At 43.6% G+C, this 23,050-nt stretch overlaps 1 protein-coding gene across 6 annotated transcripts in view; it reads right to left on the bottom strand.

The window, feature by feature from the left end:
- The window catches only part of LOC122874409 (ankyrin repeat domain-containing protein SOWAHC), a 71,411-nt gene that overhangs the window by 5,853 nt on the left and 42,508 nt on the right, over window positions 1–23,050 (bottom strand). For 4 of the 6 annotated variants that reach the window (XM_044192240.1, XM_044192243.1, XM_044192239.1 and 1 more), the window contains 4 exons: window positions 21,869–21,871; window positions 13,340–13,426; window positions 7,750–7,756; window positions 7,500–7,502 (listed from right to left, as the gene is read on the bottom strand). In XM_044192240.1, coding sequence (XP_044048175.1) covers window positions 7,500–7,502; window positions 7,750–7,756; window positions 13,340–13,426; window positions 21,869–21,871 — 100 coding nt within the window. Of the gene's footprint in view, window positions 1–2,188; window positions 2,262–7,499; window positions 7,757–13,339; window positions 13,427–21,868; window positions 21,872–23,050 lie in introns of all 6 variants that reach the window. The other 2 variants (XR_006377604.1, XR_006377603.1) reach the window with 2 other exon arrangements.

The following is a 23,050-nucleotide window of genomic DNA, read 5'->3' as shown; positions in this document are numbered from 1 at the left end:
AACACAACACATGGGAACGACACAGGAACGCTAGCCGTGATAAACAGCAGGGCTATGACTATGTGCTGACACAGACACACACAGCGGAGAGCCTCTGGTAGCAGAGCTGCTAGCTCAGCTACACACAGGTACCCACGCTGCGACTCTCAAAGGGACGTAAATGATCTTCTAGTGAGGGTCAAAGCTCCAGCAGACGTCCTGTCTGTCCGGCAGAGACACAGAGAGTCTGACAGTCGCTGCTCATGGCTGCTCAGCTCCGACTCTGTGTCCATGCTGCAGTGAGCGCTGGTCAGTCAGTCTCCCCTGTGTCCCTTCACCCTCCACGCCATCACACTACGTAACCACGAGGCCTCCTACAGTCATTACACCCCACTCTTTGGGGTACCCTTTAAATATTGCCACGTTCTGGTTTATTTGTTCTCTTGTTGAGTTTTCGCTGAGTTGAGTTTAGTGGGAGCCATCAGTTTTTTAATAACAAGTCGTTTTTTGTAGCCACAGAGGTAAAAGATGTCGAGATGTGCTGGTGAAATAAATTAAGAGCCAGAGAATCACAGGAAGTAAACAAACGCTGTTTAAATGAAACACAGCGACTGCTTTAACATTTGATTGACAGGTCAGATCAGCTCTGTGACTCTGCAGAGACAGATATTTCTGTATTTTTTGTGGCTGGCCGTCCTCAGGGGCCATATGGAAACATCTTTTGTGTACAGGCAGAGTGTCGGGGGACGGTGACCCTGCAGACCATATGTGTCGGCGGTGAATTGTGCGCTCTGACTCGCAGCATATGGCCGTCTGTGGTTACAGGGGGACTGAACTGAGGTGCGGGGAGCCGCCGGAGCTCCGCAGGGATCATCACGAGTCCATCGGGAATCGGCCCGCTGGCTTAAGGCTCGGGCGTGCCTCATTAGCAGCAATATGAACTCCCTGCCTCTCCTCTTCCTGGGGAGGAGTGGTGGTGGAGGGGGGGTGATTTGGGTTTGGACTGGACTTGTCAATCTGGGCGTTTGGGTGGGTCTTTTGTCTGGCAGAAGCGATTTGCATCGCTGCTTTCTTCGCCTTTCAGAGAGTCTCTGAGGCGTGGAGAAGAGGAGTCCCTCGCTGTTTGATTCTGAACGCGTGAATATCAATTTCAAATGTTAATATGAATAAAATCCTCACACACAGCTACAACGAGCGAGAGCCAACAATATAAAAACATGTGTTTCTAATCCACTTTAGTTCATGAGAGGACAAATTACTGTCAATCAAATCAGTGTTAGATTTTGGGCATATAAAAGAAGTTTAAAGATATTCTGCATCCAATATTTATCAGAAGATTTAGTACAGAACTGATGGAGTCATGTTTTCACATCTTCTGTAATGTGTGTTGATTTCTTTCTTCATTTTTCATTAAAAGTTTTAGGCAATCATCAGGAGACAAATCCACACGTTTTTCAATAAGCCGAAATGAATCCTTTGATATTTGACCTTTTCCTTTATTAATGTTTTCAATGTCTTGCTACTGAAACAGACTTATGATAGTTGAATTCATGGTGTTCCAGTGCCCCTGACAATGTTCAATATTTAATATTTACAAACATGTAAACATATTCAATATTTATATATTTTTTGTTCCATTCTGTGGAATTTAAAGGTGTACCTAAAATTACTGAAATCATTTATTTCTCGTAAACTGAGCAACTCAACATGCTAACGCCTGATTGTATATTTTTATTATAATTTTAAAACTGAACGAGCTTACGTGCGTTCTGCTGCCTTTGAAATGTCCTTTTTTGTGACGATATACAGTATTTCAACTTTTAGTTTGTTGGATCACAAGTACTCTGAGAATATGTTCGTGTTGTTCATCTAGCTACGTGCTAGTTATGTAACGTGGCTTTGAGATGTATATGGGTTGTGTGTGACCACTCAGTAGTGAGATAATCAGCCATTTTGTTTTCACATGTACGTTACTGACTATGCAAATGACGTGCGACGTGTCGTTACATATACGAGGTTGTTCGCACCCTCACCTTCACCTGACGAAGAGCGTTTGTGGTTGAAACGTTGTCAAGTCCGTGTAGCGTTAAAGAAAAACTAGTTTTAGTTTTGTTTGTCCATTTTAATGTTTGTTTATGAAAAGCTCTTCATAAATCTGGCTGCTTTGGTTTGATTGGTTAGAATATGAATTTAAGGTGGGCCGACTCACTGTAGGTGTTGATCAGGGCGTGGATGACGTGCTGGTGGCCGTGAATGGAGGCGAGGTGGAGGGCCGTGTAACCCTGCAAACAACACACACTGTTATGATCTGTACAACGCACAGGTGAATGACATTTTACCGAACTCACGATAACACACACGACAGTAAACATCTCCTCCACTGCAGACAGGATGAAGTCTGAATAAATTCTACTTCTGATGGAATAAGTCAGAACTTTTACTTTATTTATTTTAAAGTAAAAATGGATCTTCTGAGGATCGTATAGGAGCTGAACGGTGGCTGTAAAATGTTTGTCTCCTTGGTGTGATCTTGGATTCACAACAGTTACAGTAGATTCCATCAAACCATTAAAATTAATTTTAGTAACACTTAATAATAAAGGTACAAGTGCTTACAGCAGCTATAATGTATATTTTTCTAATAACAAGGAATGACAATGTGAAAGGTGTCTCTGGTAGTGATGAACCTACAGAGAACTGAAATCGCAGTTTGGAACCATTTGAATCCCGCTCGCCTCGCCCTCCCCTTCCAAGCGTGCAGGAGGAAACTACGGCGGCCGCGAAACTCGTGAAAAACACCAAAGGCCCTCTCTAGAGCCGGTGTTTGGTTTGTCCGTTCTGGGCTACTGTAGAAACATGGCGGTGCAACATGGTGGCCTCCGTGGAAGGGGACCCGCTCCCTCTGTAGATATAAAGGCTGATTCTAAGGTAACGAAAACACAACGCTTCTTATTTTCAGGTGATTAAACACTAACGAAAACACACTTATGAATATTATATTAAATGTTCCACACTGGAGCTTTAATAGATCAATTAGTGAACGTTAACTCACAGTTATACTTCATACACTGATTTATGTGCCACCACTGAAACCCGACAGAAAACAGCATTTCAGAGCCATTTGATCAGAACAGAACCTGTTGTCATAGAAACATGCCGGTGTTTTTATCCAGCTGCTGGTCAGATGCAAACGTTCACCTGTTGCTGCATGATGGAAACTGCTCGCTGTTATCGATTATTCATTGAAGTCCACCTTCACTCAAAAATGTGTTTTGCTTCTTGTCGACTTCACTGTGCAGAACGATGTTTGCCTCGGAGGATAAAGCACTTCGGAGACCCCGGCTGGCTGCACTGTTTGTAAAAGTTGAATTTATGAACGCTCACAAAGTGTCAATCTGTTTTCCAACTTAATCTCGGTTTCCCAAAACAGCTGCGAGAAACCAAAGTGTGTTCAGAATTGAGGTGATTTGTAAAAGAGGGAGCCTGTCAGCTACAATAACAGTGATGTTTTGTTCTTTGGTTTCCCTGTTTGTCTGGAAAAATCCCTCTCAGTGTCCATCAGCCTGCCCGCTCTGATTTCAACACTTTTGACAGAAACTTTGACTGAAGCTGGATGTGAGTCTGCGGCGGCCGTCGTTTGTACACATTAACACCGACGAGTCCCAGCGGACGAGCTGCTCGTCATCCTGAGCTGCTGTCAGCGACGGGGACGAACAAACGCTCACGGCGCTGTCAGTCCAGCGTTTACACCGGAGTTAAATGACAGTAAAGAGACCGGAGACAGTTTGAAGTCGGTGTTGATTAAGAGAATGGGTCTGTAGTTTACAGAGCGCTGTGCCGCTAAACTTTCATCACCATCTTGACTTTAAATGGGCCCTGGAGGCTGTTTGATGTGGAGAACAGAAAGAAGCTATCAAACGCCGTGAAACGCCACGCTGTCACACTCCTCCTCACAGGCTGCCGTCCTGTCAACGTCTTTACCTTCAGAGTGAGACGCACGGGTATCTATTACATCTCTGTGTGTCAGAAATACACTGCTGGATGATGAAAAACATATAGTTATGTCTTTAGGAGATGATTGTGACTCAAGTGACAAAAAACTGACACGATTAGAGTCTTTCTGTGTGTTTTCCTCCTGTAAATGATGGAGTATGTTGTTTGGACAAATAGCAGGTAAACACTTCGGACTAAATGCTGACAGAAGCGCCTAATTGTCACTTTTGGGAATCTGTAAATGCATCAGACGCTGCAACGGAGAGCTGAAAAGCAGGACTTCCCTGTGCAGGTAACATGAAGACGTCTCTGTGGCCGTAAACACAGTATCTGACATTTTGTTGAAAGGTTGAGCTGCTTTTATGTGTTCAAATGCACTTTGAGCTCCGTATCAGGGGTAAAGGCCATTTCAGCGGGAGGTCCTGAGAGTGAAGGAAGATCAAGGCGAGGCGTCCGTCGTGATCCAAGATGTTTCAGTGTGAACCGAGCTCGCAGACATCGAGCTCTCAGACAGATGCGTCAGCTTATAGCACATAAAACAGTTACGAATCAGGACATTTTGTGAAATGAGCATAGTTTTTTTTTAAATGCAAAAATGAAATATGAGAGAAATTCCCCACCAGAAAAAAAAAACTGTGTGGAAGAGACAAGAATAGAAACAAGTCGAATCAAACCGTATACGTTTGAATATTTTCATGAGATTCATCAGCTTTCTTTCATTTGAAAAGCATTTTTTTTACTTAGCTAGGCTAGCAGTTTCCCTTCGCTTTCAGTTTTTGTGCTAAGCTAGGCCAAACACGTGCAAAAACGTTCTGTTCTGGAAACAGAAAGATGAACTCTGGGTAAGACGGCAAAGTGCTGAGTGCTGCTGTCGTGCTGTGATGTTAGTCAGTGTTTTCTGTGGCAGCCGAGAGCATGACTGAATGTGCGCACAGTTTCCTAAAAACTAAGTTCACGTTCTCTCCGTGATCAGCAGTCTGACTGAAATGCTCATTTTACTGAGGATAAGTGACAAAGACAACATGCTAAACCCCCAGCTGCAGTACAGGCCTGTAGAGCTGGGGGTCGCCACTGATTTCCCGATCCGGTTTCCAATTCGATTCGATATCGATTCAGTTAGGGATATTTCAGTAACAACGCTAAAAACAGAGCTGATGTTTCCACCCAGACGCCCCGGTGTTTCCCCAGCCGTTACATTATAGATAAATATATAGATATTAAGAAAAACAACTTGACGTGTGAGGTTGAAATAATGTCCCTTAATCAAGTATTGCATTTCTAAATGTTGTGCTGTTATTTCCGCGGCGGTGCTTTGAGCTGAATGCTAACATCATGCTAACTGTCAGCGCCCGATCGGGCGGTCCTGTCAGTCAACGGAGGTCACCGCAAATGTGCCTGTTCACAATTACTCGTGATGTGAATGACTGATCATAAAACAATCCTTCTCACACTCAAGATAACAAAATGGTTTTTAATCATTGGAAATGCGATAGTTCGGGTAATCTGCACTTCATTTGTAATTAAAAACTAATAAAACGTAATTCTGTTTTGTTTTAATTCGGTGTTCATTCAACACAATTCATTCAGTATATGAATAAATAAGTACATGTTCCAGACAGTTTGTCATTATGAAAGTTGTTATATAAATATACATTAGAGTATATGATATAAAAAATAATACATTATTTTGAAATCACAGTGTAATCCTGTTATATCGTCCTCTATTTTTAACTTTGACTCCTATAATATTGTGTTGTTAATAAAGAAAAAAAACACACCTGGGCTGTCGTCAAGTAAAATGTTCACACATGCAGGTACAAATCAGGCAGTAATACGTTCGCACATGTGCAGAACTGATCGAGCAGCCGTGACGGCACGGATCGGGCACTGTGTCAGGTTTTTTTATAACTTCAGTAAATGACATAATAGTAAACTATTCAATTTCCAGTGATTAAAAACCATTTTATTATCTTGATTTGAAAGTTTTAGTTTTAGTATTTTGAACAGGCACATTTGCAGGAACCTTCTTTGACGTACAGGACCGATTTTGTGCATGTGCAGAAAGGATCGGGCGCTGACACTTCTGACGTTCAGCAGGTACAATGTTCACCATGTTCACCATGTTAGTTTAGCCTGTTAGCATGCTAACATTAGCTAGTTAGCAGTAAACACAGAGTGCAGCTGAGGCTGATGGGAACGCCATCAGCTCTGCAGGTGTTCGGTCAGTGTGGACAAAGTGTTGGACACGTTAACAGCTGCTGAGATGCTTCAGTCTGGACCGAAGCCTTAGAGTCACGCTGCTAACACGGCTAAAATCCTGTTCGGGCCCTTCACAGGATATTTTCATAGTTGTGACCGCCATTGATAATAATAACATCACACACACGTCATGTACGTTGCAAAAACATTGTTCGAAAGGTCAGAAACAAACTTATTTGGAGGAGAAAACAAGGCGAACAGTAAAATTATCACCGTAAACATCCGTCACAGTTTACAGACCCACTTCCTGGTTTAACACCGTTTTGCTGTGGAATGAGGGATTATTACCAACACTTCATGTGCCCTCGTTTCTGGTTTTATCTCCAAATAAAGTGAACAAACAGTGTTGTCATAATGAATATAAATACAGCAATGGCCCAAACTAATAAGACCAAAGTTGTAACTAACCTGTGGGCTAACACTTCGCCTACAGAGAGTTTCTAGAGTTTCTGTAACATTTCAACTGTCTGGCTTTGTCTGTAGATGTTTAACAGATTGTCAGCAGAGTATTTGTGACAGCTCATGAACAAACCCTCACAGAGATGAACCTAACCAAACCTTTATTCACAGAAAACTTTATTTGTGAAACAGTTGAATTGTTCAGTTGAATCAGTTAATAAGCTGTTGAAATGTTACAAATACTCTCTAAACTATCTGCAGGCGGATTATCCAAATAAAGTGTAACCGGCTGCGGATCTGAGAAGGAATAATATTTTAAAAATTAATAGATTTCTTTAAAAGTTATCTGTCGGAGTCAACAACATGCATCAGGTTTTACTGTCCAAGGATCAACACTTCACATCCCGAGGCAAATCTACTGATCGAGATCAGCATTTAGGAAATGAAGAATTTAACCAGGATGACAGGAGCAAAAAGTGTTTTCATCCAGTTTTGAATCCTTAAATTACATCAACCATTACTCATGTTTTCTACCTGCTCGCTCTTTGTAACCCTGCTGCCAACAATATACATATTTTGATCACGACCTGTAAATAAATGAATCAGAATGAGGCCTCTAACAGTTGTATGTTATAAACCGCAGTCATGAATTTGATGCTAAACTGAAGTGAAAGTGAATTGAACTCCATCATGGTGAGAAATGTGATTTGTCTTCTTGCTGGAAGACGTTTTCCTGATTCTCTCTAAAACCCCCGTCTCTTCCTCCACATGTGAAGCTTTTAGTTGGTGTGTGACGACTCCCGTTTAACCACATTTGTATCTCATATGCTGTTGTGTGCATTTAAAAGGTGCATTAAAACATGACTTACCCCCTTCAGAGAGACGCGTGTTGAGAGTGGGTGCGCAGGAACGGGAGAGGTCAAAGAAATACAGAGTGAAGCGCAGAAGATCAAAGACAGAGGCAGCAAACTCATTTCACACCACCGCCAGAGGTAATTTCACTGAAGTAAACATTTGTCAGAGCCATATTTACTTAAATAGCATGACATCTAAAGGGAGTTTGGTACGACAGCTCATCTTTGTGCAGATTTCTGGAGCTATAATGGTTCAGAAACTCACTTACGTGCTGTTGTGGTGACGGACGATCGGAGAGGAGGTTGAAGAGGGAACGAAAAAAGAGCAAAAAGATATTTAGTCAACTGTGTTCAACATCTGGAAATCACATTCCTTAGAAATGAGAAAATATGTGCTCTGAGAGATGATTCTAACTTTATTTACTCCTTAACAGGGATGAAGGGGAGATCGTTCAGTGGGTGTCACATGTATTTTCAGTCTGAGCTCCTTCCAGAGATGAACTGGAGCTACATTATGATCAAACTGAGTGAAATATTCAACCACGGGACAGTTTTTAACAGCCGTATCTTTATATCAAATGGGAAGTTGAAGACGTTAATAATGAGCATCATTTCAAATATCACTTAGAGATTTAGCTCCACCTGTAGCGGACGGAAACAAGCTTTCATTCACAGTTTCTTTGGACCATTTTCGCGAATTTTGGTTAAAAAAATGGTTTGGACGGAAACTTCCAGTCACAGATACGAGCAGCTTGTCCCAAAGATAAAAACAGTCCTTACAAGTCTTGTTTGTATGACCCAAGAAAAATATGCATGTGTGTATATGAAAATATAGGATAACATCAAATGGGATTATAAGGGCACTACATTTGTATAATGTCTTCTGTGGCCTGATGATGTCATAGTGATGTCATAGTGATGTTCCTAAAGGTCACACCAGAGAGCGGCGCAGTAAAGTGAACCTACGCGCTGACATTTTCAGAATCAGAAGTACTTCATTGATCCCCGAGGGGAAAGTCTTTGTCACAGCTGCTCGCTGTCGCGTCACACAGGAGAGGAAGTACTAATAGAATAGAAATACACATAATAATAAATAAGTCTGCAAGCAAATCGAAATATGATACACTTATAATACGCCTAATCAAAATAAGTACAAGTGGGTATGAAGTATAAAGCTGAGTAAGCGTACAGTACAATGTAATAATATAATAGTGCAATCATGTGTGCTGTCAGTTGAAGGTAGCAGATTTAACCAGCTTATTAGGCGGACGCACAGCAGTAATATAGTTTAATAAATATCAACAAACATGGAATAATTCAACTGAGAACAGAGAATATTGCACAATTATTTCAGGTATTGCAGAGATGTTAATGATCAGTGTCCAGTTTAGTGACTTCGGGTCATACAGACTGACACTTAGAGGGAGGAGTTAAAGAGTCTGATGGCCACAGGCAGGAATGACTTCCTGTGGCGCTCTGTGGTGCATTGTGGGGGGATGAGTCTTCCGCTGAAGGTGCTCCTTTGTTTGACCGGCGCGTCATGGAGCGGGTGGGAGACGCTGTCCAAGATGGCGTGTAGTTTACCCAGCATCCTCCTCTCTGACACCACCGCCAGAGAGTCCAGCTCCACCCCCACAATGTCACTGGCCTTACGGATCAGTTCGTTGAGTCTGTTGGCGTCCGCTGCCCTCAGCCTGCTGCCCCAGCATGCAACAGGCTGAGGGTAGCAGACTCCACCTTTTTGTGCACGATTGTTCTTCATTTCATTATTCATTATTGAAGAGGGAAAATAAAGCTCTCCAAGCTAACAAGTTTGCTAACGGTCAGTTATAAAACTCGTTTTAACTGTGAATTTGTGAATAATTGCAGCGATTCAACTGGAATTAATTGAATTTGGTGTGACCGGACCTTAACACACGGTCTGCATTACAAACCTTTTCCCAAAGGTGTGGAGTTTGAAAGACATGACTATTTACCAGGTAGGGAGGCTCTAATAAAAGACACTGTCCAGTTGCATTATGGAAAATGTAGTATCCAGTGTTTTTGGACTAAAAGTCAGGATATCTTCGGCTCTGCTGCTCAGATTTGGATCATTCTGTTTTTATTCTGTCTCTTGCAAACCCCCGAACTTTGTGGAAGTCACACACTAAATCACTGGAGTATCCACCTAACAACCACAAATGATCTTGACAATAAAACTTTCAGTAAGTTTGCACCATGTGTAACCATCCATTTTACTCTGCAGCAGGCACAATATCTTTCATGCAAACTGGGAAGCAGGAAGCGAGTTCGTTTTAGATTTAACTTTGAGAAAACAGTGGCTTCTGCTGTACTGCTTCTTAGTCTCATATGTAATAATGCAAATTAAAAATGAATCATTTTCAAATATCAAAACAAGGGATGGGTTTTGAACCTCAGTACTTTATTGTTACTGACCAAAATGTCTCCTTTGCAAATTTTTTGAAGAAATACATGTTTATATTTCTGAAAATCAGGTGTTTAGGTATTTGTACTGAGACTCAGTATTGAAACTCTACCAATACTCACCAGGATGTAAAATACTGTTTTAAAAGCTCAACTGTGTAACATACATGCATACAGAATAATGATGGACACTCCTACACAAGGTAGAAAAGCTTAAATAAATACGCAATGCACAATTTAAATCTGCACTGACTTTTCTTCTGCGTTTTGTACTTTTTCATTCTAGAAAAGTAATATTCAAGTTCAGGTGAGAATTTAAAGCTCTGCAGACCTGAGATGGCGAGAAAGCCACCGACTCGGAGGAAAATCCATTACAAAAGCAGTGAAAACCCCCTCCGGCGAATCCAAACCGTTCACTGAAACCTGAGCTATTTTTCTCCTCTTAATGCCATTCTATGGATTATTGATTTTTGATTTGCTCGCTGCTCTAGCTGAGGGTCTTTTTATCAGAGCCATTACCTCCTTAACGATTAGAGACAAAAAGTTAATTATGTAATTATGGAGCCAATAAGTGACTTGTCTGCTTTGCTTTGCTCTGGTGGGGCTTAAACATTATCTCCTGTGTGCACATCATAAGCAGCGAGGCAGCCGGGGAGGAGAGGAGATTAACACTTAGAGAGGCAGATGCTAAATTGAATTCTCCAGGCCCACGGCTGTCTGGGAAGCCATTAAGTAATCACAACATTGCCCCTTTCGAATCAATCCACTGCACACTGCCGCTCTGTGTGTGTGTCAAACTGCATATTTTCACTCCATTGTTATTGACTGAAAGAGAAAGAAACAAACAAACGCCTGAACTGATCTCTGAAATGAACGAATTTCTAAAAAGTCTCAGAGCAGAAGTAAAGTCTGGTCACACCAGAAGGTGGAACAGCGAAACAAATCTGTTCGGCTTTGCGAAATATTTGCTTCTAGAGTCTCTGCGACGTAGTGATTACTCTCAGGACTAGTTGGTGAACTGCTGTACCTGGCGAGCTAACATGCTAGCCGGCTGGGTTAGCGCTAGTCAGTCACAATAGCTCCCATAGCTTCCCTCTATTTTCTCTCTGCTGTTGTGTTTACTCTCCCTCGATATTTTGTTCACCCTTTCATTCAATTTGCTAACCGTCAGTCAGCAAACTCACTAAAGGGGCAATAAGTCTCCACGTTTATAAACCGGATCGGCTCTACTGTGGCAGTCTCCAGCCATGCTGACGTTCAGCTGGTATCATTTTCACCATGTTCACCATCTTAGCTTAGCGTGTTAGCATGCTAACATTAGCTAGTCAGCAGTAAACACAGAGTGCAGCTGAGGCTGATGGGAGCGTCAGCAGCTCTGCAGGTGTTTGGTCAGAAACCAAAGTGTCGGACACGTTAACATGTCGACCTGATGGTGGCGCTAGATGGAAAGTCAGAGGATCAGCAGAGTTATTACAGTTCATCCTGAGGGGAGCATGAACGATGAAGCACGTCTCATCGCAGTCCAGCAGCTGCTGAGACGCTTCAGTCTGGACCGAAGTGACGTGTCGCTACAGCGAGGCTTAAAAAAAGGCGAGTGAATATTTTCCTCTGTGACTGGAGGAGGATTACGGTCGAACTCTCAGGAGGGAAACAGCGCTCTGCTGATGTTTGTGTGTCGGCAGCCTCTGGCCGGCGGAGGTTAACGCTGTGAGGCTGAAGGAGTAATTGGAGGAGAAAGGCCTCATGGGAAGTCCACTGTACATAACCTCAGGGTTAAATGAGAGCAGGAATGATGTAATTGAATAATGAAAAAGCCCCTACAGGCTGTAGTGTGTGTGTGTGTGTGTGTGTGTGTGTGTGCATGTCTGTACAGTAAACCAAGTCTTTGTGTGTGACTGTGTAGTGTGACGTTGTTGCACAATATTATGAACAGGGCGGAAAACCCTTTGCGGTTTAAGCAGAGACTTTTATTTTGATGGGTACAGCTTGACATTTCTGGCGTTATATTTCCAAATGTTTGCTGTTAATATGTTGTCAGTATGTTTTAATGGGAGTAAATATGATTTCGTGTAAAGTTGGACACCTTTGTGTAAAGTTAAATGTTCTGTGTTATGACAGGAAGTATAGCAAACGTCTCATTTTACATGAGCTTTACTTCTTCTTTTCATAAGGACTCATTTTTGGTAAATTTTGTCTTTTTGTTTATTTATGTGATTTGCATTTATTCACAATGCTAGTGTGCATTATACGTCCTCTTTCCATTAATGCCTTTCCCCCAGGACGGTGCAGAGAGCATTTATGGAAGAGAAACCCTGTGAATGTGGAAGTGACGCCGAATCAGACCACTACGCTGAAATTACTCAGAAGTAAAATAACCCTGCGAGCAGAAAGAAAGCTGTGTAACTGAAAGGTCACAGGTTTGAATCCTGTTCTGCCTTGAACACTATAACAACCTGCTCCAAAATCATTACGAATAGTTGCCCCTGACCTCTGACCTTTCTACAAAAATAGATATACACGTACGTACTGTGCAGCTGCATTTGGATTTATATAATGTAATGCTAAACACCTGTTAAATTAACACGTTGCAGGTACATTTTCAGGGGCTTTAACGCACATGTGACACGTTATCGTCCAACAAGTCCTCCAACCCAAACGACCACATCGGCCGTTTGTTCCTGCCCTCTAACGCGACCCACAGGTGCGATTCCTAAATTAGCGCCCCTACCGGTGGCAGGTGAGGACGGGCTGCAGGCATACGTTACGTAAATCATGTGACATAAGTCATGTGACGTTAAACGTGGTTAACGTTGTGAAACAGTTTGGTTAGGTTCAGGAAAAGATCATGGTTTGGGTTAAAGTAAATATGTTATGTAAGTTACACAAGTAACGTAAGTTAAGTTCGTTATGTAAGTCGCGTATGTAACGTTACGTAACTTAAAACTTCTAATTAGTCAACGTTGACTTTTGGTTTCACACAGGACACGAAGTCCGGCATCCTGGGTGAAAGTCTTTGTTTGTTTGTGACGTCCATCCATCTTCCTCCACCTCCAGACTTTCTAGCTCTTTATACTACGTCACCTGACTTCCTGGTTTGCTCCTGTCATAATTACCACGACCACTAGAGGTCGCTTCCCACAATAAACGTAAACATGGGTCGTAACGAGCTGCTCGCACAGACGTTTTTCTGGTGGGGACGGTCTGTATCGTCTCTGTATCGTCTCACTCAGACATCAAACAATGTTGGACCGTTCCTTTAAGGGCGGGCTTGGGGGAGAATCTGGGTTGAAGCCTGAAGACAGGTTGGTTGATGTTATTGTGTTTGTTTATGCAGTGAGGGTCCAGCTGAAGTTATTAAAGTGCATGACGGGTGCTGATTCTGCCACGCACACACACACACACACACACACACACACACACACACCGCTCACCGATCTGACGTTGACGTCGGCTCCGGAGCGAAGCATCATGTCCACCGCCTCCTGACGGCCCTGCTTGGCTGCCCAGTGCAGCGCCGTCTGAAAACACACACACACACACACGGAAATATGAACAGTTAAAACACACACACACACACACACACCTTGTGCACATGCTTATACACCTTCAGTAGGAACACACACACACAGTTCACACACTCCACCAGCAGGTCGTCATACACAGCTAACTGTATACTCCGTCACAGGTGTTCGGCAGGTGCACGAATAGCTTGTGACTTTTTATAACCTCAGCATAAGACGACACCTTTTACAGAGCTTTTAAATCAAACAGAAGGGGACGTGTTCGTTAATTACTTTAACAATTAATCGATTAACACTGTTGACGTTTAATTCTCTGCCGAACAACTGATTTCCGAATTAATCGACTAATGGTTTCACACTGCCTCTACTTCAAAAATGAATCAACTGGCTCAGTGACAGTTGGTGAAGTTTGATTTCCTCTAGTTTAGGAATGCAACTAACAATTGTTTTTATTATCAATTAATCTGCTGATTATTTTCTTCTTTAATCGATTAATCATGTCCCGGAAAACCAAGTTGCCATCTTTAAATTGCTTGTTTTGTCAGACAACAAACAGATATTCAGATTAGTATCACACAAGACATAAAAAGCAGGAAATGTACACGTTTCAAAATGGGGAACAAGTGAATTTTTGGCATTTTTGCTTGAAAAATGACTGAAGTGATTAATTTTCTATCGATCGACTAATCAATTAATCGACTAATCATTTTAGCTCTACTCAAGTCAAAAGTTTCTTCCGTGTATTTAGATATTTACCGCTGCATCTCACAGAAGAATGAAACGTTCAGACTGAATTCAGCTTTAAGGGTTTCTGCTGTGCTTTACCCAGATGCGTTCAAATATCAGTAACTTCTCTTCTTAGTCTTCAGACTTGTTTCGGAGGAGAGAAACCCGGCTCATTTGAATAAAGTCCCGCTTTGAAGTGAATTCATGGTTAATTAGTTTAAACAGATTTGGCTGCGAGCTGCAGACAGACTGCTCCGTAATAATATGAGCTTTAATTCAACCCAGTGGAAGTTAATTCTCTGCTAAAGAGCCACATTCAAGGACAGTTATCCCATCTCCATTGTGTTGTATTAAAACATGTCACTAATCACACTGGTTAATGTGCTCTAATCGGTCTGTATAACCACGAATGTGTGGAGGACAAGAAGACGCGATGAGTTCATTTACACAAAGCTGTTTTCACATATTGGAGAAAAACATACAAAAACATTCTCTAATGTTTTGTTCAGTTATTATCTCGGAAATGTGGACAATCTGCTGTGTGAAAGTGCTTCTATTTTGGAAAAACGTCCCTTGATTATGATCATGCGAGGTAATGTGTCCAGTGGTGTGCTCAGTGGGAAAATCGTAGAGATGCAACATACAAAATGCTGGTGCTCGGTTGAAATCTTCAAACGTGCAAAAGAGCAAACTTCAGGCGCTCGAGCGTAGAGGAGCGGGAGTTTTGATAAAAAGCCTTTACTGGTTACATGTCGTCTTCATCCATCCATCCATTTCCTGCTGCTTATTCGGGGCCGGGTCGCGGCTAAGGAAGGTGGTCCAGACGTCCCTCTCCACAGCAACGTTCCCAAGCCTGATGAGATATATAATCCCTCCAGCCTGTCCTGGGTCCACCCCGGGGTCTCCTACCAGTTGGACGTGCCCGGAAAACCTCCAAAGGAAGGCGTCCAGGAGGATCCTGATCAGATGGCCGAACCACCTCAACCGGCTCCTTTCAACATGAAGGAACAGTGGCTGTACTCCGAGCTCCTCGCCCTCTCTCTCAGGGTCCAGACACCCGGCAGAGGAAACTCACGTCGGCAGCTTGGATCTGTGGTCTCCTCTTCGGTCACGACCAGATCTCATGACCACAGGTGAGCGTCGGAACGTAGATCGACCGGTAAATCGAAAGCTTTGCCTTCCGGCTCAGCTCCCTCTTCACCACAACGGTCCGGTTCAACATTACTGCCGACGCCGCACCGATCCGCCTGTCAACCTCGCGCTCCATTTTACCCTCCCTGGTGGACAGATCGCTGACTGCAGGTCTGAAGGTCACGGTCTGATGAAGCCAACAGAACCACATCATCTGCAATGTCCCCAAACCGGACACTCTCCTCCCCCCGGCTGCGCCTTCAGATCCATGAAGATCACAAACAGAATCGGCGATAAGGGACAACCCCGGCAGCGTCCAACACCCGCTGAAAACGGGTTTGACTTGCTGCCGAGAATATGGACACAGCTCTCGCTCCGGTTATATGAGGACCGGATGGCTCCTAGCAACGGCCCCGGTACCCCATACTTTCCCCACTGCGCTTAAATGCATCTTGTGGACACACTGTGTACATTTTTGGACGCACACAACAAGCGCTCCGAAGAAACGCAGCCATCATGCTCCTGCGAACATGTGAAAGCTTGTAAATAAGCAGTCTTGCAGCATAGTGTCAGAATATCACCTGCTACCCTGTTTGTTTTTGTCAGTAATTTCCTAATAAACTTAAAAAATAATCATCGTTTAAGCAGAACAGAAAAATGAAAGGTTATGACTGAATCTATGGAGAGGAGGAGTGTTAAAAGTCTACTGAGGCTCTCTAAACAGTACTGTTGCTAATGCTAACACAAGGAACAGCACTGTCACTGATCTACAGACACTCAGAGCGAAGCTAAGGAACTTACAAACTTGATGTGTCCGAGGGATTTGAAAAGGCAAAATAAAAAGAGACGTTAGACTTTCTGTCAACAAAATAGTGAAGGATCTAATTCCATAATTATGCATAAATAATATTAGTAAAAATAGATGTATTGACATTCCTAATAGCTTCAATATGCTATAAAGTGTTTTTCTAACATCAGCATTTGTTTTCTAGGAAAATGTGTTGTCTTATTTTGAAAGTAAAACTGGGACGTCACGTCTTCCTGACGCGTCCTCTGATCTCAGTAGGCGGCGTCTGGCTTTGATTTGTCAGCTTCTCCTCACACAATCATCCATTCACACCTTCGACCCTCTTCTGTCCAGACCTGAACTGGATTTAAGACGAGTAAACATCAGCCTGCTGTAATCTGCCTTTTTAAGATTAAGATCGCCTCCTTTCAGCAGGCAGGAGCCATAGTAACAGTAATCTGTGTGCCCCGTCTCCTCAGTCTTTGCATCTTTTTGTGAAAACTGTGTGTTTTTCTCAGAATCACTGAAAGCGAACGCAGAACTAAACCACTCCCACCGACTGAGAAGTTATTCATGAACACTGACTTTCACTGACCGCTTCTCGGAGAGCGTTCGATGTCACTGTTTTACCTTTCAGCCACAAAGTAGAAATTATGATGACGTGTTGTAGTTTTTCTGACAGTTGCGGTTTGAAATGTAGACGAGTTTCCAGTTTAAAATTAGGATTGCGTGCGCAGCAGGGGGGTAGAAAACACATCGCCACAATGTCATGACAGCTTATATATGGACATTTTCAGGTACGTTTGTATGCGACAACCCAAAACGTTTTATTTTCGACCACACGCCACCTTTGATAGACATCTGTCAGCTCTGGATCGCTAACATGACACATGCTCCAGTGAGAAACGGCAGCTAGTAGCAGCGATAACTGACTTCTTATATCTGTAACATGAAAATCCTGCTGGTTCCTCTAAATGTACAGATGCTGGATGTCTGCCAGATGTTTTATGTTTGTGCAAAAACTCATATTAGAGACTGCTGTGGTTTTTTCTCTAAACAATTATCAACGTATCAACGATGCATTTTCCATCAAAAGCCATCAGTCTGCAGCTCTCTCAGCTGTCGAACTGATCGGCAAAGTATCGATCGCCTTAAACAGCCTTAAACACACAGAAACAGTGTGAGCTGTCTGACCTTAAAACTACTTAAAAGCGTTTATTCCTGCAGTTTCAGAAGCATCCACAGCCTTCATAAAACTCATGTCTCTGACCAGATCTCTGGAGCTAACAGGCTGGGATAATGAACATAACCACCTATTACTTTTGTGTTAGTGCAGTTTAAGACACAAAAACACTCCCCAAATTCTCAGTTATTCCTGTTTGTTTTCTACCCCCCCCCCCGTGTGCATCTCACTGGTGGCATCGCTCGGAAACCCGTCTATTAAACAGCGGTCACATTCAAAGTGTGGAAAATAGTACCACTTTATGTGTAGGCTTTTGTGTAGAGGCAAATCAGTTAGGTAACTTACTGAGGTTTCTTTTTTTTTGCTTACATGCTTTTGTGTTCACTACATGAAAGGAAAAATAGTTATTTCTGTAATGTCAGCCAGTCTTGGGAAATGCACCGTAACAATAAGAACATATTTCTTAAATATTACAGCCCTGCTATTATTCAAAATACTTTTTTAAAGCCAGATATAAGAATCAAATGTTAGCTGTTGTAATTAAGTAATGATATCCTTCATTATGCAGATGACATAGTTCCTTAATTCTCACTGAGGACCCTCGTCCTGCACATCATGAGGCGCATGAGCACGAAGTTTGATTTATGACTGCTGAAATAGTTGGTTCTGCAAGAATCATCACTTTGCATCCAACGCAGAGTCATCTCAAAGATGATTCTGTTTTTGTCAGAACAATCTCTCCTAAAACACCTGTGCAGAATCTCTCTGCCTGACCGCCTCCTGCAGCTGCTAACAGGTTAAAACTCTCCTAGACTTTGGCTGAGAAAGGGACCGATGTCCTTTAGGAAACTTGATAAAACGCTTTCACGTCTCGTACTGAAAGAAGGACTAAAATGCGTCACTCTGAGAATTTTTGGCCAGTTTGTATTGATTTCCTCCTCAGAGATGTTTTATAAATACAAGCCCTGATTTCCACCAGCCGTCCTCCACCACCTGGTTCAGCCCCGTCCTGTGTTTTGGACCTCTTCCCTCTCAGCGCTCATGTTGCTACTGTAAACTGGCTCAAACAAATGGAACATTGTTTTCTGCTGTTTTCCGCCCATTTAATTTCGCCGCACTGATGTTCCTCATTCAGCCAACAACCGAGAGCGTGAAAATCGAGCGGGACACAGTCATCAAGGGGAGAGGAGGGAAAAAACCCTGTGGTCGTGTGCAGGATGGTTAATGGAGGTTTATTTTGGCGGTGTCTCTGTGTTGGCGTGCTGATGCAGACTGACCGCTGAGCCCGGAGGGGGTGGGGGTGGGAAAGGGGTGCTGCCAGGCTGCTTCAACAGCGACTGTTTTCATTAGAAGGTGCTAACTGAACCCCGCCTCGCCCGCCGGCGTCTTCCGACACTCGGTGAGATTGTTTGGGCCTCCACCTGAGTCACACACATAAACACACCTTAACACACACTGACAGCACTGCTATTGGGAGCTGTAAGTGATACTTGTCCACGTTGTTTTGATGCTTTACTTAAAGGACGTTTTTCTAGAAAGATTTCTTTAAAAAGATCAACAGAAAACTGAAAGGAAACTTTGGCGGGATTTAAAAGGAGTTGTAGTGTCTTCTGTCCTGGGGTGCGGGGTTGGTTTCAGAAAACAATGATATATACACATACGTACATATATGCTTTATTTGTGTCTTTCCTACAAAGATCACTGTGCTTTACTGTCTTTTTAGGTGAATATCAACTATAAACAGAAATATAGATTTTTTTATTAATCCAATGAACAAAGTTGTCAGTTTCAGCCCTGAGTAATGTCTTCAGGTATTCCTTTTAGGCTGCATTAACAACCATCCCCAGTAAGGGAGGACAGCCTATGTGTAGCCCGATAAGCAACTGTTGTCGCAGTGATCTTAAAATCCTTTAAGCTGGAATCCAAACACACGTGTCGTTCAGACACGTTGGTGTGTGTGTTTCTTATATACTTGTACAGGTTGGCGGTATAATGTACGTGTCCACTAGGGGGCAGTGTCACGTTTATCACACCGCAATGTAAAGAAAACGTAGCAGAAAGCAGGAAACAGAAATCAGTTTCACCACAGTGACAGCGTAAACAAACCTCTACATCTGTGAAGGAATTTGGATTTACGAGCGTAAACGGACGGACGATGACAAGATGGACGACCATCAAACACCAAGTGTTTTGAAGAGGAATTTAGTTTCCTGCTGTGCTAGAAGATCACTGTGGTTCGCACTACGTGTTGTTGAGATTTGGGAGGTGTGATTACCCATAACACCCTTCTCTGCGTAGGGAAGATATTTACATGTATCTCCTTTACACAAATAAAACGATCTGTCAAGTTTGAGCGAGGATTTAACCGGACGCCATCCTAAATAAGGTAACAAAAAGCCCTGCCCGTCCATATTCGAGCTACTGTTTTAAGTGTTAAGGTTACATTTTTTTCAAAGATCCAACCGAAGCGAGATTTAAGTGTCTGCTAATGAATTCTCAAACGAGAATGCTGTGATGTGCAGCAGTCGTGATTTGTGGTCTGGTTTGGGCCTTTAACAGAACAGCCCACAGCAACACGCCGCAAACGCTGCGTGTGACACATTTCCAAACATGACGGACACCTGTCTGCCTCAGCAGGAAGCTCGAGCCTCCATGAAACAGCCGAAGCCATCGTCCTGCAACAGATACGGGAGGGGAGCACTGACAGTGACCCGGCACAAACTGGCAACTGCCTACCAACAGTCGGCCTCCGTGCGCCGGGCATCTGTTGGCCCTTTGGTGGTTGAGGAGTGACAGGCAGAATGAGTTAGCGCAGCTCGTCTGAAAGCAGCAGGGAAAAAGCACATCAAAAAGGCGTAAATTTCACTCCTTCCGTTTTGATCAAGTGAAGCATGAAAAGGAGTGTAATACTCTCAAGTGGCGCGAGGGTTAGACCATTGATGTTGTTATTTCTGCATGGGGAGGTCCATGCAGCTAATGGGAGGAGGGGGGGGGGGAGGGTGTACACAACAGTGAGGCAGCGCATTAGGCGAGGCCATATGGAGGGGTCCTTTTGCAAAAGCTCTTGAATAGGAAGCTTAGAGTCCCATAATGCCGTGTGAAATTCTGCTTCTGGCATCGGCCAGCCTCAAAGCCAGCCTGCAACAGTTCGACCATATGCGCCGGTTTGAAACACCGTCTCTTTTATTGGGTGTAGAATCACACTTTGACTCAACAATGAATCTGAAGGACATATGTTTGGACTCGAGGAGACGGAAAAATCACACATCGATCCGCAAATACTGCGTACAGATTTGTAACCTCCCCGGCTGACTGAGCTGCCTAAATTAGGAGAATCCTACTTCATCCCCCCCGTTGACTCGTTTGCAGATCCTCACCGCAAAACTGTGAAATCGGGTCTCGCGCGCACGGAGGGAGAGGAGACGGTCGACTCAAACATTCGAGCGAATGAAAGATCTTCCGGCTGATTGTGTGATGATCGGTCCCTCCCATCTGGTGAGGAGCCGGGCAGCTTCCCTCCAGGCTGAGTGTTTGCTCAAATATTAATTACCATGTAATTACAATATCATTACACATCCCCATTGTCTGGGCTGCGGGGCCGCTGAAATCACACGAGCCTCTAATGAGCATGAATTCTACATCCAGCCGCAATGTCCGACCTGCTAATCATGGACGGATTAGGAGACAACGGGCCCCTGGGCACAGACGTGTAAAAGGCCCCCCATCCGTCCTACAAAGGAGCGACACCCCCGGACTGAAAGAGACGCAAAACGACCACAAGTGACGCAGCGGTCATTTTGTGTCTCTGTAGTTGTTTTTTTGGCTTTTTTTATTGGAAAGTGTCAGGTAGAGGCAGACAGGAAATGGGGAGAGAGACAGAGAGCGGGGCATGACATGCAACAAAGGTCGCCAGCTGGAATCGAACCGGCGGTGTAACCATTCAGCTATAAAGGTGCTCCTCTCTGTAGTTGTTTTGCGTCTCTTTGTGGTCGTTTGAGTGACTTTTCAATAAGACGCGTTAACAGCCACTTCAAACAGAGGTTCTGGCCCAGGGGCCCCTTCGGCCCTCGGGCTCCGGAGCCTGTGCCCGGTAGGCCTGTTCAGTAATCCATCCACGCTGCTAATATTAACCTGACGTCAGACGCCTGGAGAAAGAAAACAAGAGAGCTGATAAAAATAACCCGGCGGAGGTTTGTGTGTTCAGCATGGTGTCAGGTGTTTGGCTGCACGGAGCTGTCAGGCTGTTTGAAGGCAGGGCTACACGCCTCGCAAAGCAATGCCGCCTTTCTGTTGGTTTTGTACACAAACATGCCAGAAAATTGGACGTCCGTGTGAATCCCATTTACATGAACTGCATTTTGCATTAACACCCCCCCACCCACACACACCCCACTCCACACTCCCCCGCCTCGCTTCAAAGAGCCGGCAGACGTCCGAACAGCCGACTCTTTCAAACTGCTACGAGGACAGCGAGACGGAGGTGAGGGCGCTGCTCTGTGTGATATCAATGCCGAGCTAATTGAGGCAGAAGTAAGTGTGCTGCGGTGTCCTGGTTGTTCGTCTGTGTTTAGATGATTAGTGTTAACGCAGCCAAAAGGAAAAGACAACTTACCCCCTTTGTGTACAGCAAGGTTTACATCACACGAGGTCGTCAGAGGGAGTCGGCAGACAGGTGCAAACAGAGAAACAAAGAATGAATTCTTCAACACTTTACTTTCTACTGGCTCCTTTTAGTGTAGCAACCTGTCTGCAATGAAACACTGTATTAATGACATTAAAGGTATAAGAAGGGATAAAAGCTACAACAACAGTATTAGGTTATAATAATGCACACACAGTATTATTACGTACTAATACTTTTCTACATGTCACTACACAGGCTGGCCCACTGCTATAAGGGCAAAAATGTTGGGTGGTAAATATCAAACATCCACTCATACAAACACATACGTGCCTTGTAATAAAAGGTATGTTGTGGTGAGTGTTGTTTCACACTGCTGCTCAGACTAAACTACTCTGTCTTCCTCATCATGATCATATGATATATGGGTTTAGTGCAAAAGGGACATTGGTGATTAGATGATGGTCAAAAATTAGGATCAAACCTGTAGAAATCGTCACCACGCTAACCCACAATTTGGCTTGAACTTGAAATTAAATAGCTTTTACGTTGTTTCAGCACTTCATTGAACCTGTTTACTTTAATTTAAAGCCTGCAGTATTCTGTATTTCTATTCAAAGAAACCAGCAACACGTCGGTCCGTCTCTCAGCACCGTCTGACTTCCTGTCTGCGGCTCTCAGCTGCGAGCCCGTTGGTTCCTGCTGAAGACGTAAACCTTTAAATATATAGTTTCCTGTTTAAAAAGGCTCAGTAGTTTCCTCAAACAGCTGCTCGCTGTAGTTTCTATCAGACTAACAGGAGGAAACAGAGCATCTGTCGGGGACTATTTCCAGCGGCGGATGAATCCACATGTGGTGCTGTAGTGAGTGTTTGGGGCAGCAGGACGGTGTGTGTGGGGCTGAGTCAGAATAAACTACAGTGTGTGTGTTCATGGTGATGAAGGAACATGTCGCCCAGTGCAGCAGAGCGGCTCGCTGATGTGTTTTAATAGTTTCTGGACGACGATGGAGGAAGAAGATCAGTCAGCTGTGATTCACACACACACCTGTTAGCAGAAACGTTCACTGCTGTTTGAGTCTGAACGTGAGATTTGATCACAAGAAGAGAAATTAGACTTAGTCTTTAAATATTCAACGCCGTGATCCAATGTGCAACGGCTGCACCTTTTCCTT

The sequence above is a fragment of the Siniperca chuatsi genome, linkage group LG4, assembly GCF_020085105.1.
Source record: "Siniperca chuatsi isolate FFG_IHB_CAS linkage group LG4, ASM2008510v1, whole genome shotgun sequence".
Taxonomy (NCBI): domain Eukaryota; kingdom Metazoa; phylum Chordata; class Actinopteri; order Centrarchiformes; family Sinipercidae; genus Siniperca; species Siniperca chuatsi.
This window is presented reverse-complemented; position numbering and strand designations above follow the sequence as displayed.